Genomic DNA, 15,305 nt, shown 5'->3' with positions numbered 1-15,305 from the left:
CCTATGTAATATCTTCCAATATCAAGAAGTATAGTATATACCGAGATCGGCAATGATTCTGCTAATTTTCTGATTAGTGATTGAAGTATAACTGAAATTTATTCAGTGATTCAGTTATAAGAAGAAATACTTCCTCATTTTTTGGCAATTTGCAATAAATTTGATCATCAAGTGATACACGAAAATATAAATGAGTTTGGCGATCCTATAGCTTAGAACACTCATGTCTAAACACCGACAAAAAGTGGATGTGTAGATACCTGTTTGTATTCCTTAGGCAAATCTTGGAAGACGAAATGAATCTATTGATTTTAATATATAAAAGAAGTGAATGATTCTAGGGAATAAAGCATATCGAGTAGATAAGAGGAAGATGAACTGGCTAACAAAGCCATTATCACCCTGTTGCAGGAACCTGAATTAAAATTTAATGCTTTCATTAAAATTTCAATCCTCCAGTAGGAGAAGCCTATTGTCTACCTGCACCGTTTAATGGAGGATTAAAATTTTAATGCGACATTAAATTTAATGAACTTTCCTGCAACTGGGTGTTAGTCGCATAATATCCCCCTTAATAACAAAATAAATATTCGTATTCTACAAGAAAGATGGAAAAGAGTTGTAGATAACATAATAATGGCAATACTTTGAATGATTCATTTTTCAACCATTTTTTCACAATAAAGTTGCATTTTCATCGAAAAAACAGCAGGAACTTAGTTGCACACCTTATGCATGTACACTGTACAATAACAAATACGGTTAAGTCATATTCTTCGTAGCCTATATCTTCGAATACTTCAATCTTACAAACTATCATCTAGCTTCATTTCTGATACAACCCTTATTTCATAAAATATTTTATTACATTGTAGAAGAACCCTCTTTTCCAGAGCAAATGGCCAAGCAAGCGGTGGATCACCTATAGGGTTCAACGAGCTCTTCAGTGAGTTTCGTCAGCACGAGGGCCTCCACTCCATGGACGAAATACTTGGAGTAATCATCGACTCCAATGGAATGTCCTTCAACGATCTCAAGCCCATATACAAGGAGTTTCTATTAAAACTATCCGTGACACTAACAAAAGATGAACTGTATCAAAGATCAAAATCCATAATGAGGCGACAGAAGAAAAAAATCCTCAAGAAGACTCAGGTCAAATCTCACCGCTTGAAAATTGGAGGGAAATTTAGAAGACTGAAATTGATACTGCGAAAGAATTTCAGGCTGAGGTTGTGCAGAAAAACGAAGAAACACAAATTGAACATAGAATCTGCCCAAACGAAACTACCGGAGAGTTCTATATCGTCATCTTCCTACGATACTAGGCATTTTACACCTAAAGAAGAAATACAAACCACGAAAAAGCAGGTGCAGAAGAAGAAATCTCATGACTCGAGAGCCAAGAGAGACAGGTTAAGTACATCCGAAGAAAGTGATTTTTTGTCAGTGAGAAGGCCTAAAGCACCGAATGCACTTAACGTTAACCCACATAGAAACTCTTCTAGCGGTTATGTTTCCTGTTCAGATTGTTCATATGACAGTGACAGCTGTACGTGTACTTCAGCAGATAAATGTTACTGTAGTTTGGGAAACAAACAGTACAATAAGAAAAAGTGCAAATCCAAACAAGACAACCTACCTAACGATAATTGTCCCTGTCTCGATGGTACCTTGACATTTTGTGGCTGCGATACAGACAGTTGCACCGAGAGCAACAAATGTTATTGTCCAAGATCCCAGAAAACAACACCCATACTTGAGCAACTCAAACAGAAAGGCATCGTACCCCAACCTGAAAAACATAGAAAATTATGCAAGAAAAGCTCCAACACAAAAAGCACCAAAAGTTTAGAATACCTTCGTTACCCTGGTGATTCTTACTACGATAGACTGAAAACATTGTCAAGACCAATAGACCCCTACTATAGTTATAACTACAGCCAGGGTGGCAACAGAGGACAAAGGTATAGTGAACCTGTACAGTACGACCTATTTTCTAATTATGAAGACTTCCGGAAGTACAAAGGTGTTGGAATGTTTCCTAGAGCTTTGAGCGAATCAGAACGAATTGGATTGCTTAAACAAAGTTCTTCGAGAGCCTACAAGTCAACCAAATATGGATCCAACAAAAGTAAGTACTCCCGGATTGTTTTATTTCTTTTACCTTTCATAATTTCTAAACTTTTGAAGAAGAACATAGCGCATAATGCTCGAATAGTATTAATTATTGTTAGCGTTTTGGAAACAACGCAATGTGTGCAACACCACAATAATCGACAAAATTGACAATATTTCAGCATAACCGTTTTCGTCATTTGTTAAATAAACTTGAATTAACTCTTAGTTCTTAGCCTGTGAGCTCATTATCATGCTCTGAATTAACGCTAATGTAGATTAATATACACTGCGCAAAAAATTAACGCACGTTCTGAAAATCTCAATTTTAATGAAAGTTAACTCTACATTGACTTTATAACTTATTTTTTATGTTCTCTCGGGAAGGTTTTGAACGAAACAAAATACATTAAATGGAAGAAAAATTCAGGATTTCATCGAATCTTATGTGAAAGAAGAGAAATAAACAATTTCAAAATACTGGAATGCTGATAAGTGATTTAATACTTGGTATTTCCACCCCTTGCGTTAATTACAGCTCGGCAACGACGGTTCATACTCAAAATGAGTTATCTTGAAATGATCTGATCTAATACTTCCCAGATTTCTCTGAGTTGGATTCCTAAGTCATTAAGAGTAGCTGGATGATTTTCTGAACTTCTCAGCCTTCTATTGATGTTGTCCCAAACCTGCTCAATCGGATTGAGATCTGGACTTCTTTCTGGCCATTCCATTCGAGAGACTTCAACCTCTTCAAGGTACTCCTGAACGATGCGCGCACGATGGGGTCTGGCATTATCGTCCATAAAAATGAAATTTTCACCAATGTATAGGGCAAATGGCACTACATGCTCTTCAAGAATGTTCCTTATATACCTATCAGCATTCATAGCTCCATTATCAACGACCACTAGGTCTGTGCGAGCAGTCAAAGATATTCCACCTCATACCATAATATATTCCCCCGAAACCAGTAGTATTCAGGAAATTGCACTGAGCATATATTTCATGTGGACGTCTGTATACAAGGGAACGTCGATCACAATGGTAGAGGCAGAATCTAGACTCATCTGTGAAGAGAACTCTTTCCCAATCAGCTTCTTCCCAATGGATATGCTCTCTCGCAAAATCCAAACGCGCCTTCGATGGGCTGGGGTAAGAGCTGGGCCTCTTACCGCGACACGAGGCCTTAAATCATATTCTCTGAGGCGATTTCTTATTGTCTGAGTGCTAATTTGCACCCCAGAGTTTGTTCAAGCTGATTTTGAAGGAGGCGAGCGGTTACAAACCGTTGTCTCAACGAAGAAACTCTCAAGTAACGTTCTTGATTGGCAGTTGTTACCCGTGGTCTACCATGTGCTGGTCTTCGGACATTCATACCTATCTCCCTGAATCACTGCAACATTCTGGATACACTTGTATGGGAAACTCCAAACCTTTCTGCAATTCTTTAGTATGTCCACCCTTCTTCTCGTAAAACTACCGCTTGGGCACATTCCTCTTGGGTCAAATTACGTGTTTCGCGTTGCATAGCGATCGAGTGTAGAAAATCAAACGAAAGAAAAACTATTGATCACTAGAATTTATCGAGAACAACTGATTTCAGAATGGAGCCAATACATTCAAAATCTGATAATCTCATCTTTTTTTATTCCTGCTGGGAAAAAACATCTGTATTGAAGAGAAACGTTGAAAGTGGATTACATATGCTTGCATAATTCTGATAAAAATAATTATCATTGAGAACACCTTCAGTTGTAGAATAAATTTGAGATTTCCATAATGTGCGTTAATTTTTTTGCGCAGTGTAAATAAGGTACGAATATTTGTTCATCGTAAACTATATTTCTCTTCTAGAAGAAATGAAATTACAAGATGCCACCATAGCTTCTTCAGCAACTTGCCACGAAGCTCTGTCAGTCAAGAAAACTGCAGAAATAGCAGCTCTTTTTGCCGACTTGAAGCTGAACCAAACAACGGACTTGAAACACTTGGACAGGTTCGAAAGATCAATGAACCCTGTTGTAGCGTCGAATAACATTTACAATAGTTTCAAAAGCCACGGTTCCGTACCTTGCAGAAACTTAACATACGCTGACATCCAAACTAAAGCACATCATGGACGTATGATACAAAACACTCTGTACAGCAGCGGCAGGAATTTCTACAAATCAACAAACCCGCAGCTGTTCAGCTCAAAAAATGGTTTGTATACTATTCAGAGTCAATCAGATGACTCGAGAAGATCTAGTATCGGTAACAGAAAAGAGGACCCAAGAAATTACCTCCATGGAAATCATCATTATCATATGTTGGATGGTGACATCAATAGCTTAGAGAATTCCCTTGGGTACTTGCCATGACATATTTGGAGCTTTTTATCGAGTGTAAAAAATTGTAAATCAAATGGTGAAAGCTCTTATATAATTGATTTTATTAATTCTGAAATTGTCAATTATTTCTCTCAACTTTCTTCAGAATCCTTCAATAATTTTTGAAGTTGTACACTGTATATTAGTATATTAATAAAATTTGATATCTCATGTATAATAATAATATGTAGTCCGAAGTTTATGTTGAAAATATTTTATGAAGGTTACTTGTATATAAAAATTGGGGTGATTTTTTGGTGATTGGACGGGATTCTTAGAGATTAAATATAACATATTATGTTTACAATATAATCTCTCTATTTGTTGATATTGAAAATTTATTCCATTTTATTGAAGGAGTTCATCGTTCTTTAACAATTAAAAATAGGGAACCTGGTGTTTACTTGCTCGCTTTTCATATTACCATGTTCATTCTTCTAAGACTTCTCTTATCTGTAATCTGTATCTAATCTGTATAATATTACGATTCTTTTATTATATTAGTGATAATTCTACTGTGCAATATTAAATCAAAGATATTTTATTTCAAATTTTGGGACAAGTGCAATTTTTTGTCAATTTTTTCCAATAAAAGTTTACTTTATTTACTTTGTTATGACTATTAAAACCATCACATCCTAAAGAAATACTCGAAAAGAATAATATCCAAAGCAGCCTTGGAAATATGTCATATAATAATTTCTGAAATATATCAGTGCTTTCTCGGGATACCATATATCATCAATTCTTCTGCAAAAAACGAAAAGTTATCAGACTATTTTTTTTATTCATTCTCAAATTGAAAATTTTGAATGGTTACGTCAACAAACAAAACTGCCGCATTTGGAGTGAAGCTAATCCTCTAGTGTATGTCGAAACACCGTTACATACAGAAAAACTGACTGTTTGGTGCGCTTTATGGGCTGGTGGAATCATTGGTCCGTTCTTCTTCAAAAACGATGATGGCCAGAACGTTACAGTCAATGGTGATCGGTATATAGACATGAATAATAACTTTTTCATTCCTGAATTGAACAACCATGATGCCCAGGAGCTGTGGTTCCAACAAGACGGCGCAACATGTCACACAGCTCGTGTCACAATCGATTTATTGAAAGACACGTTTGGCGACCTCCTAATTTCACGTTTTGGACCTGTGAATTGGCCTCCAAGATCTTGTGATTTAACACCGCTAGACTACTTTCTGTGGGGCTATGTAAAGTCATTAGTCTATGCGGATAAGCCACAAACCCTTGACCATCGAAAATTGGACTTCCAGATTGGACTACATACGAGCCAGTCGTGGCGGTCATATGCCAGAAATCATATTCAAAATGAAATGCCACAAGATTATCTTGCGGATAAATAAAATTCATGTCAATCGAATAATCCATCGTTGTTTTATTGCAATTTAAAATTCTATAGCTCTAAAAAAAACACCCTTTACTATGGTAGAAGGGATTCATATTCCAAATTCCTCCAAACTCGATTTGATTAAAGGGACTAAAACAAACATAGTGGTGACAAAAGTAGTCCTATTTTTGATTGGCTCATCCGACATTTTCAGGAAAAATTCTTCTATTTCACCTGATTTTGGGATTTCATTCAAAATATAAGGGCCATTTAGTGAGAAAGTAAGTAAATTTATGGCATCATTGTTATCTGAAACGGATACTTTTGGCCTAGTATCCCTTCAATATCAAACTTTCCTTGTCTGGAGTCTTCTCAGCTAAGGTGGTAAGTAGTATTTTTTATATATGGATGTTTCTTACATTTTCTTATATGATTTGTTATTTGAATTACTCTAAAATCTTCGGTTCTTTAGCTAGTATATGATATCAAAGCCATAACTTCGATGAAAGAAGATGCTATTTTTTTAGATCAAATACATTTTTACAATACCCGATTGTGCTGCAGTAAATAGTATTAATTCTACCAAACAACATCCCTTGATGAAACTTTTTCACGCAGGCCCATCAAGAAGAGCTATTGAAATGAAAAGAGAAAATTGGAAACTCCCAATTTCTGTTCATATCAAGGACGTAGAAATAGGGGGTACTGGGGATAACTGAGCCACCCCCCCAAGGTTTCCAAAATATGAAATAGGATTTTCTCAAAGACGAAGAACGAAAATTTTTCCATAAAATGAACCAATAATATATCTACCTTTCTTTAAAATCGACACGACAGCAAAAAATCGGAACCTTTTACGGTTTATAAGTTTATTTTCGCCTTCAAGATGATTACTTTTATTGCACAACGAGTACGTCTATGTCCGAGGTTTATTATTTTCCTTTATCCACCCGCTTTGTCGGTGTCCCCCTTGCTTTGCCGTGTATGATTTTTGTCACAAAATTTTAATACTGCAGTTATCGAAGAACTGAGCTAGTTATTCGCATCGAAAAATTGTCTATGCTATGTTTTACAATTTAATGTGTTCAATTCAAATTGCAATTTATTTGAGAAAACACCCATTTTAAATTGACTATTCAGGGTGTTCCTTAATTGGAGGTTCAAACGAACAATAATCAAATAAAGTCCTATGACATGATTTATTGGATAATAAATTTTTATAACAGATACAGATACAGATGTTAAAGTTCAAGTTTTTCTTAAGCTGTGATGAATAAAAGTGTTGGTACTTATTCAACCAATCTGTTTAGAATATTTACAAAGGTTTCATAAAATGTTATAAGCATCTCAAGAAAGTAGGAGTACAAGAACACCCTTTATTTATAAAACAAAGCGTTTGTGGGCCAAGCGTATAGGACATTTTATTCTTGAAAATTTTCAAGGAATCTCTCATTTTTCTTCTTACTTACAATTTAAGAACACCCTATATAAGGTAAGAACAATCGAATCGGTAATCAAAAAAATTCTATTATTTCGAGTAACTTGTGGTTCAAACTTCGTTATCAAACCTTTTTTCTCACATTACATGTTGTCGTCAAAAATTTTTTTTTCGATTACCCCCCAAGAAATAAGAAGATCTAGGCCCTTGGTTCATGTGAGGTAGGTATTTATTGAGTTTTATTTTGGTTAACTTTTATTTTAATATTCATAATGAAGTGAAGGTTATTGGAATTGACACATGTTTGTTTGAAGGAATTATATTGATAAAACTAAAAAAAATCATTTTCAGTGTTTCTAAACATATATTATGTATTAGATTATCTCCTATATTTACTTTGACTGAGCTCTTACTGTTTTCGACAAGTTTTACTTGATGTTCGTGGAATTTTATATCCTTGATATTATCATCCGCTATAAAATATTCTCGTATAGAAATATCTTATTCAATTCTTCTTGAACAATAAGTCAATATGTCAATATCTTTCTTTATAGCGAACTTGTCAATAACTCTTTCATTAAATTCCGGTACAGAGCGAATAAGTTTTTGCTCTATTGACAAACACCCTAAAGCATTCAGTCGATCCTGTGACATGGTACTCTCCAAAAATGTTTTAATCCTATTCAACGAAGAAACATTTCTTTCTGCCTCTACGGTGGTCATCGGTATTGTGACAAGTATTTGTAACAATTTAATTGTTTCTGTAAAAACCTCCTGAAGGTTATTTTCGAATAAAAAACTGAGGAGCACTGCACATGAGGAAAAACTACGATATTCAATGCTAGAATATAAAATAGATAGCTCTGTCTTTAGCCTTCTTTTTTCGAAAATTGGGTACGACTCCATGGTTCTCACAAAAAATTCTTGTGGAAATGCACAGTCGTACCACTCGAATCTTTCACAAAGGAATAAGTTAACTGCATTCAATTGATTAGTATACGCAAAACGATCTTCTGCCACGTTGATGATGACATCACATACTTCAATCACAGACTCCGTCCAAATGTCTTCATTTAGTTTTCTTCTTTTAGTTTCTATAACGTGTGAATCTTTAGCTTCATTCAAAATATCATAGATTTTAATATTTTTTATGTCGTTTATACACTCCTTGAATTTTCTTAATGATCTACTTATTTCTACAGAATCGATAATACGTTTTTGTAGTTCGTTGTAGAAAATATCCACTTCCAACATTACATAATGGAAAAATGTAAGCCAAAAAATAAACGACTTTTCCTGTAGAAGTCTTCGGATTGCACCTGCTTTGATTTTAATTGCTATTATCACACCAGATGATTCCTCAATTGTCTCCAGACACTCCAGGAGTTCTTCTTTGTTTTCGAAAACTACGTTTACTATCCGACTTTTGAAGTTCCATTTTGAAGATGTGGACTTGGGTTTCACATCAAGAAAAGAAGAAACATGTTGATTCGAGAAGAATTTTTCAATTTCACTTAAATTTCCAAAAAACAAACGGACATCATTATTTCGTGAAGCTGCCTGACTCATTATATAATTCAATTGATCGGCAAAACAGTGCACAAAATGAGCAATGGGATATTTTTCCTTAATTCTAGATTGTATTCCCCGTTTTCCAGTCATTACAGCTGACCCGTCATATGTTTGTGCAACTAATTTATTGGGATTTTCAGCAACTAATGGTTCGATTTCTTTCAAGATTTGGCGACTAAGATCTTCAACTGTTTGGTGTTCGCTCGAAAAAAATCCCCAAAATCTTTCGACTGGTTTACCACACTTGACGTAGCGAAGGATTAAAACCGTGTACAACTTCGATGCAGCATCTGTTGTTTCATAAGCCATTATTCCTAGAAAATCCGTATTTCGTATTTCTGTTGAAATAACTTCTCTATAGACTTCGAAAATACAATCCAACAAGTCTTTTTGAATTTCTTCAGATGACCCTTCAAATACAGTTGATCGATCCAAATGTTCTTTTAAGCTTTTGTCAATTTCTGCCGTATAATTGACGATACCTCTCGTAATGTCTTGAAAAATGTCTGGATTTAAAGAATTTTCACTTTCGTCGTGACTCTGAAGTGCCAGTTCGAATGTACCACAAAATTTAATAGCGTCTATAATTTTGGATAGTAGAAACCTGTTTTTAGCAATTTTTTCATTATGAATTGCGATGTTAGTCCAATATGCAGTGTCCAGCTGTTCTTGAATATTTTCTTTTCCTAATAAAGTCAATTGCATTTGATTTGTGAGATGTTGTTTGGAGATTCCATGCGATCTGGCCTTTTCAGCAATATGCACTAAATCATCAATACCAAATACAGTCCAATGTTCTTCACCACCAAAAAGGACACATACAAAACAATAAAGTCGATTTTTTATTTCACAGCCACATATCCACTCGTATTTCTCATAAATATTTGTATTGAATTTTCTTGTATAGTTTTTTCCACGACTTGAAGAAGACACTTCGAAATTCAAGTTAGGCATAGGTCGTCCATTGCGTTTAATTTCTAGTTGTTCATCAATGCTCATACTGGGAAAGTTCTTATATTTCGAAATCAAATCCATTTTGTCAATCAAAACACGATTTTCACTACTGGTAACCAAGCGAAGCGTGCATCGGATCGGAATGAACGCTGAAACACAATATTCGTTGGAACAATCTAGCCCTCTAGATTCTGGGAATAATAATTCTCAATTGCTATTGGTCGGTTCAAGGTCAAACGCCTCAGGAAGACAGAGCTGTGCCGGATTGCTGACGTAAGGTCAATACAGGAGCGTATCAGGTAGGGATGAATATACATTATACCTTCTATCTAAACTGAATTAGTTTCTCAAGTATCAAATGCCCTGGGTCAGAGGCGTAGGTGATAGCTACCGGAATAACTTCAATAATTTCAATAAACAAGGCTTCAATTACCGTAATTAGAATGATCCGATTTAGGACAAATATGCGTCCTTTTGTTTGATTACTTGCCATTTTTAAGATAATATCATTATGCCTCTGTCATAGAAGCCCTCATCCCAATTTGCAAAAAATTAAGACAGTCGATTTTCACAAGCCTCTGTTGAATTTTTCACCAGCAAAATACGCTCTATTAGTGTGACGTCACACACCGCCATTTTTGGTTCTGCTGTCAGTATTCGGAATTCAAACAAATAAATTGTCATTCAAATTAGTACGGTGTAGGTTGAAGAAATTGGCTTATTTTCATAAATGAGAGTATTTGAGGAACGATTTCGGTATTAATTGATAGACAGAAAGAACGAGGTTAATACCAGTAAGTTTGAATCCTGAATCATTCCCCAGTTTTTGTAAAAAGCCGTGTTTATTAGTTGAACTTCAAGTTCGAACTTACTGGCATTAATCTCGTACCTTCTGTCTATCAATTAATAGTAAAATCGTTCCTTAAATAATCGTATTCATCAAAATAAGCCAATTTCTTTAACGACAACGTACTAATTCGAATGACAATTTGTTTGTTCGGATTCCGAACACTTACAGAAGGACTAAAATGGCGGTGTGTGACGTCATCACTAATAGAGCGTATTGGTCGCCATGGAGAGGAACATATTGAATTCACCTGGTTCCAGGTCCGTACTATTAGGTGGATGCATAAGAACCTCCCAACCAAGCTCCCGGCTAGTCACTATCGATGTGTGTGGCCTGGCGTTGTCCTGATGGAATACAATTCCTCTCCTATTGGCCAAAGCTGGCCGCTTCTGGGCGATTATTCCTTCAGGAGGTCCAACTGTTGATAGTACAGTTCCTAGTTAACAGTTTTACCGTAAGGAAGCAGCTCATATAGTAGATAATTTCCCTCCAATCCCACCAAATACAGAGCAAAACCTTCCTGGACGTCAATCCCATAATCGTTTTCACTTGACGTTGTCGAACCTAACTGGTCCAACTCACGAAACGCACAGCAAAACCGTCTTACCGTCAATTCTAGCTTGGTCAACGTTTTCGACGGCTCACCACGTTTCGACCACGACCGTTTTTGCTTGACGTTGTCGTGAGTGGTCCATTTTTATCACCAGTCACTAACCGCTTCAAAAATGGGTCGATTTTGTTGCGATTCAGCAGGGATTTGTAGATGGAAATTCGGTCCATGAGTTTTTTGCGTTAACTCGTAAAATACCCATACATCGAGCTTCTACTTGAAAACAGCCTTATGCAAATGGTTACAAACGATTTTTTTATGTTTCAGCCTTGCTTTTTCGCCTTTACATTTGTCGGACTACCTTAATCTGAATGATGAAACCATTTAATCATGAAAAATTCCGAATTCATAATGTGTTTAATCCCCAATCGGTCAATAAAATGGAAAATTTTCCCGCAAACACAAATGTGAATCTTCTTATCTCTACAGATCCTAAAGAATGTAACTTCAAATCGAAAAGTCTAGATATGGTATGGATCGAAAATCGAATAGAAATGCATAAGTTTCTGTAGATCAAATAGTGTTGTTTCACGACATCGTCGACATCACTGATCTCAGGAATCTTCGGAAACGGGATGCCACATGTTGTCTACTATTTTTATGCCGGTACTGCTTTTTGAGATCTATTATATCCTTGAATGTTAAAGGCTGTAAATCAAATCCATTTCTCCAAAACAAATCGCTAAGTCCATTAAATTAAAAAATTCTGTTTTGTTCTGAACGATTCTACTACAGTTATTCCTCAGAAGGTTATTTATATCAATCATCATACAATGGACTTTGAAATAATTTCAGTTTACTTACTTACTACCTAATTACATGCCTAGAATATTTTCGAGGCATCATACTTTCGACGGAAACAAAGAACAAAGAATTTGCGAAATTTGAATGGGAATTCATACACAATTAATAATTGTTGGTTATATAATATAGAATAGTTTCCAGACTATTGGTGAAAAGCGGTGACGAACATTTCATAAGCCGATCAAATAATCATTCATAAAGACTGTATACAATGCACTTTCGCGGCTATCTATATCTACTCTCACTACTATCATAATTTATTATCAGAGATTTAGAGTGGCTTTTATTATTATTCCCTATTATCGTTAATCATATAACAATATTTATGCAAAACAAAACCTATCTAACAAATCAGTACTAATTGGTTGTCTTGTCACATTTCTAGTAAATCTACGACGTAGTGATGTGCATTACATTCATTGAAACAAATCCTAATCCTAAAAATGGTGAATATAGGTTAATTATAGCATCAAACCGAGATGAATTTTATAAACGACCATCCAAACAAGCTTTTATCTGTCCTGATACTAAAATTATCGGAGGTACGTTTGAATAGAACATAATAATAATTACATAACATGAATAAGATCCCGTATTAATTAAAGTTAATTCATATTCTTCTCTCCACTTTTTATCGTCAAAAAATGCTATACCTACATTACCCACTTTTCAGTATTCTTCATCAAATAATATAGAAAGGCCAAAATAAAATGGAAATTGCAAAATTTGGCTCAAAAAATAAAAAAAAATTGAATCCAATGTTATATTGAGGTTAGGTTAATAACCTACAGGTAGGGTTGCCCCTGCCTACAACATGTGCTTTTATCTTGTTTGGCTGCGTTTTATTTTTAATGGGCTGAGGATCTCGTATTGTACAAAATGACATCACTTCCATCGAATTTCTGTAACAAGTTGGTCAAAAATTTTATGAATTGTTGAATTTTTGCTCAGATGAAAAATTTCGATTTTAATTTAAAATAACTAATTCAGAACCTAGAAAATCATGCACGTATCGATTCGTTTCGAGAAATATTCATTAATACATTCGATTTACCTAGTTGGATTTTCTACAGCAATAGAATAGGTAGTTGAATAATTTTCAATGTTCATTATTGAAACGTATCACTTCGAGAAAACCTTCAAAATTGAAGCATATCGAGAATATTTTATTTTTTGTTAAAAAAGACACCAGCTTAAATATTTTACAAATAAACTGCAGTTTTACCATGATGATTTGCAGGTAGAGACCTTGAAGAAAATCGAGAAAATGGCATGTGGTTAGGTCTGAGGGTAGATGAAAAAAAGCAAATACTACGCTTCGGTTGCCTATTGAATGTTACAGGCGAGGAAAAGAACGCCAATGTGCAAAGCAGAGGATTTATTGTTCCGAACTACTTAAAAACCAAAGATTCTCCAATACTCTTCTTTGAGAATTTATTGAAAAGCGGTGAATTTAACGCTTTCAATTTGGTCTCTGTAGAATTGAAGTGAGTTATTCAATCAATTTCTTTTCCCTTAATTGAATGTTAGTCTATCTGATAACTGGGTTCTTACATGTTCTATATTGAATTCCTTAAGCATAAATCTTTTTTCACTTAATTTTTGTTGCCACTTATTTGGAACCTTTCATTCGCTTTTCCAATTTTCAGCAAAAAGGAAGTTACCACTTATTTTTTAAGCAACACTCCAAATCAAGTTTGCAAATTTTCGGGAGAACAAACACTTGGTTTTGGTAATTCACCTATTAATCGACCTTTAACCAAAGTCAGAAATGGCCGATATAAATTTAAAGAGATAATACAAACCTCTAAATCAAAGGAAGAACTTAAAAACGCCCTTTTGAAGCTATTGAAATCTAGTGAAAAGTAAGTATAATAATGAGCTCTAAACAGACCCTAATTTTTCTGTTCTGCAGAAATCTACCAGATCCTGAATTACAAAGAAGAGCTCCCCAAGCTTTCGAACAGTTATCATCTATCTATGTAGACATAAAAAAAATGTATGGTACAAGGTAATGACTTGAAAACAATGTTGAGGATTTCTAAGAATTTTGAAAACTGATATTTTCAGAACACATTCCATAATTTTAGTGGATAAAGATTGGAATATAGAATTTCACGAAGATACCATGGATTCGCCTATCAATCCAGAAGATATAATTTGGAAAACTTCTTCGATTAAAAGCAATTTATGAAAATGCTTCTGTTATTAATATTTTTTTCCTATCCAAGACGATACCTTCAAACACATTAGGTCTCAAATATAAACATATCAAATCCAACAAGAGTGAATGAAACTAATTTTGAGCGATTATTTTTATTGGATATTATGTATTTGCAGCCGGTAGCAAATTCCTATACACTTATCACTTTTAGATATTACCATACGGTGATGGTCAAAGATGGCTCTATAATGAAGTTTGAAATGTTCCATCAATGTATCCGTTCGAATAATCGTTCACCTGAAATTTCAGTCGTAAATTATCCAGCTATTTGTTGAAGCGAAAAACGTTGTGAGCATAAAGATAAATGGCTTGATGGAGATTTCTACTAGATTCCGAATAACCTTTCAATTGATACATCCTTATTAATTTATGGGAAGTATTTTGAAACAAAAACAAATAATTTCGCTATTTTCAAATGATCAATGACAGTTCATGTATTGAAAACAAAGAGTTCAGCAGAAAACTTGTATGAAGAACCATCTGTGAGGATTCGTGAAAAATTGTTCCTACAAAAATTTTGTATTTCCATTTGAAATTTCAAAGTTGACCCCCGTACCCCTCACAAGGGGGAATTAAATGGAAGAGTTTCTGACTTAAGTGGACTTCCCCTCAAATCCATCAATTCAAATTCATTTGATATATTTTCCTGCAAGATATTTAATTTTCGAGATTTTTTGAATGTTTCAACTTAAAAAAACCACCCGGTATATTGGGAAAAAAGGACGTGAAATATCTATTAATTTGAGACACTTTTTTACTCTCAACCGTGAATGACAAAGGTGCAATAACTGAAAATACCTTTATAGATTTGATATCTTGAACCGATTTTTACACAAAAAAATGAGATAGAAAATTTTATTTTTGCAGAAAAATATAAAGAATAAAACGTTGAAATTGTTACCATACATTCATCTTATGAATATGAATAAAATCCAGTTTGTTTTTGTGAATCAATTCTAGAGGATCGTTTTTAAAAATATTAAACTAAAAATGATTTATGTTGAAATATTTAA

General features: G+C 34.5%; 2 protein-coding genes across 2 annotated transcripts; both read left to right on the top strand.

Annotated features, from left to right (window-relative positions):
* The first annotated feature begins 879 nt into the window (after positions 1-879).
* On the top strand, positions 880-5,098 carry LOC123675553. The gene is made up of 2 exons (XM_045610923.1): positions 880-2,134; positions 3,979-5,098. The coding sequence occupies exons 1-2, from the start codon at positions 979-981 to the stop codon at positions 4,479-4,481; spliced, it is 1,659 nt and encodes a 552-aa protein (XP_045466879.1). The 5' UTR covers positions 880-978; the 3' UTR covers positions 4,482-5,098.
* Positions 5,099-12,223: 7,125 nt separating this feature from the next.
* LOC123675551 (transport and Golgi organization protein 2) lies at positions 12,224-14,265 on the top strand. Its single transcript, XM_045610919.1, has 5 exons — positions 12,224-12,610; positions 13,309-13,555; positions 13,718-13,933; positions 13,984-14,079; positions 14,139-14,265. Exons 1-5 carry the CDS (start codon positions 12,472-12,474, stop codon positions 14,260-14,262), a joined length of 822 nt encoding a protein of 273 aa, XP_045466875.1. The 5' UTR covers positions 12,224-12,471; the 3' UTR covers positions 14,263-14,265.
* Positions 14,266-15,305: the final 1,040 nt, after the last annotated feature.

This window comes from Harmonia axyridis, chromosome 3 (assembly GCF_914767665.1).
Source record: "Harmonia axyridis chromosome 3, icHarAxyr1.1, whole genome shotgun sequence".
NCBI classification, from domain to species: Eukaryota; Metazoa; Arthropoda; class Insecta; order Coleoptera; family Coccinellidae; genus Harmonia; species Harmonia axyridis.
The sequence above is the reverse complement of the archived record's forward strand: the minus strand, read 5'-3'. Positions and strand labels throughout refer to the sequence as shown.

What these genes read in the sequence shown, in the direction of transcription:
- LOC123675553 (XM_045610923.1), top strand. Translation starts at nt 979, where the DNA reads ATGGACGAAATACTTGGAGTAATCATCGACTCCAATGGAATGTCCTTC. An exon ending in CAAATATGGATCCAACAAAA is followed by an intron (nt 2,135 to 3,978) that starts GTAAGTACTCCC and finishes CTCTTCTAGAAG; the next exon opens with AAATGAAATTACAAGATGCC.
- LOC123675551 (XM_045610919.1), top strand. Translation starts at nt 12,472, where the DNA reads ATGTGCATTACATTCATTGAAACAAATCCTAATCCTAAAAATGGTGAA. An exon ending in TGATACTAAAATTATCGGAG is followed by an intron (nt 12,611 to 13,308) that starts GTACGTTTGAAT and finishes GATGATTTGCAG; the next exon opens with GTAGAGACCTTGAAGAAAAT. An exon ending in TTGGTCTCTGTAGAATTGAA is followed by an intron (nt 13,556 to 13,717) that starts GTGAGTTATTCA and finishes TCCAATTTTCAG; the next exon opens with CAAAAAGGAAGTTACCACTT.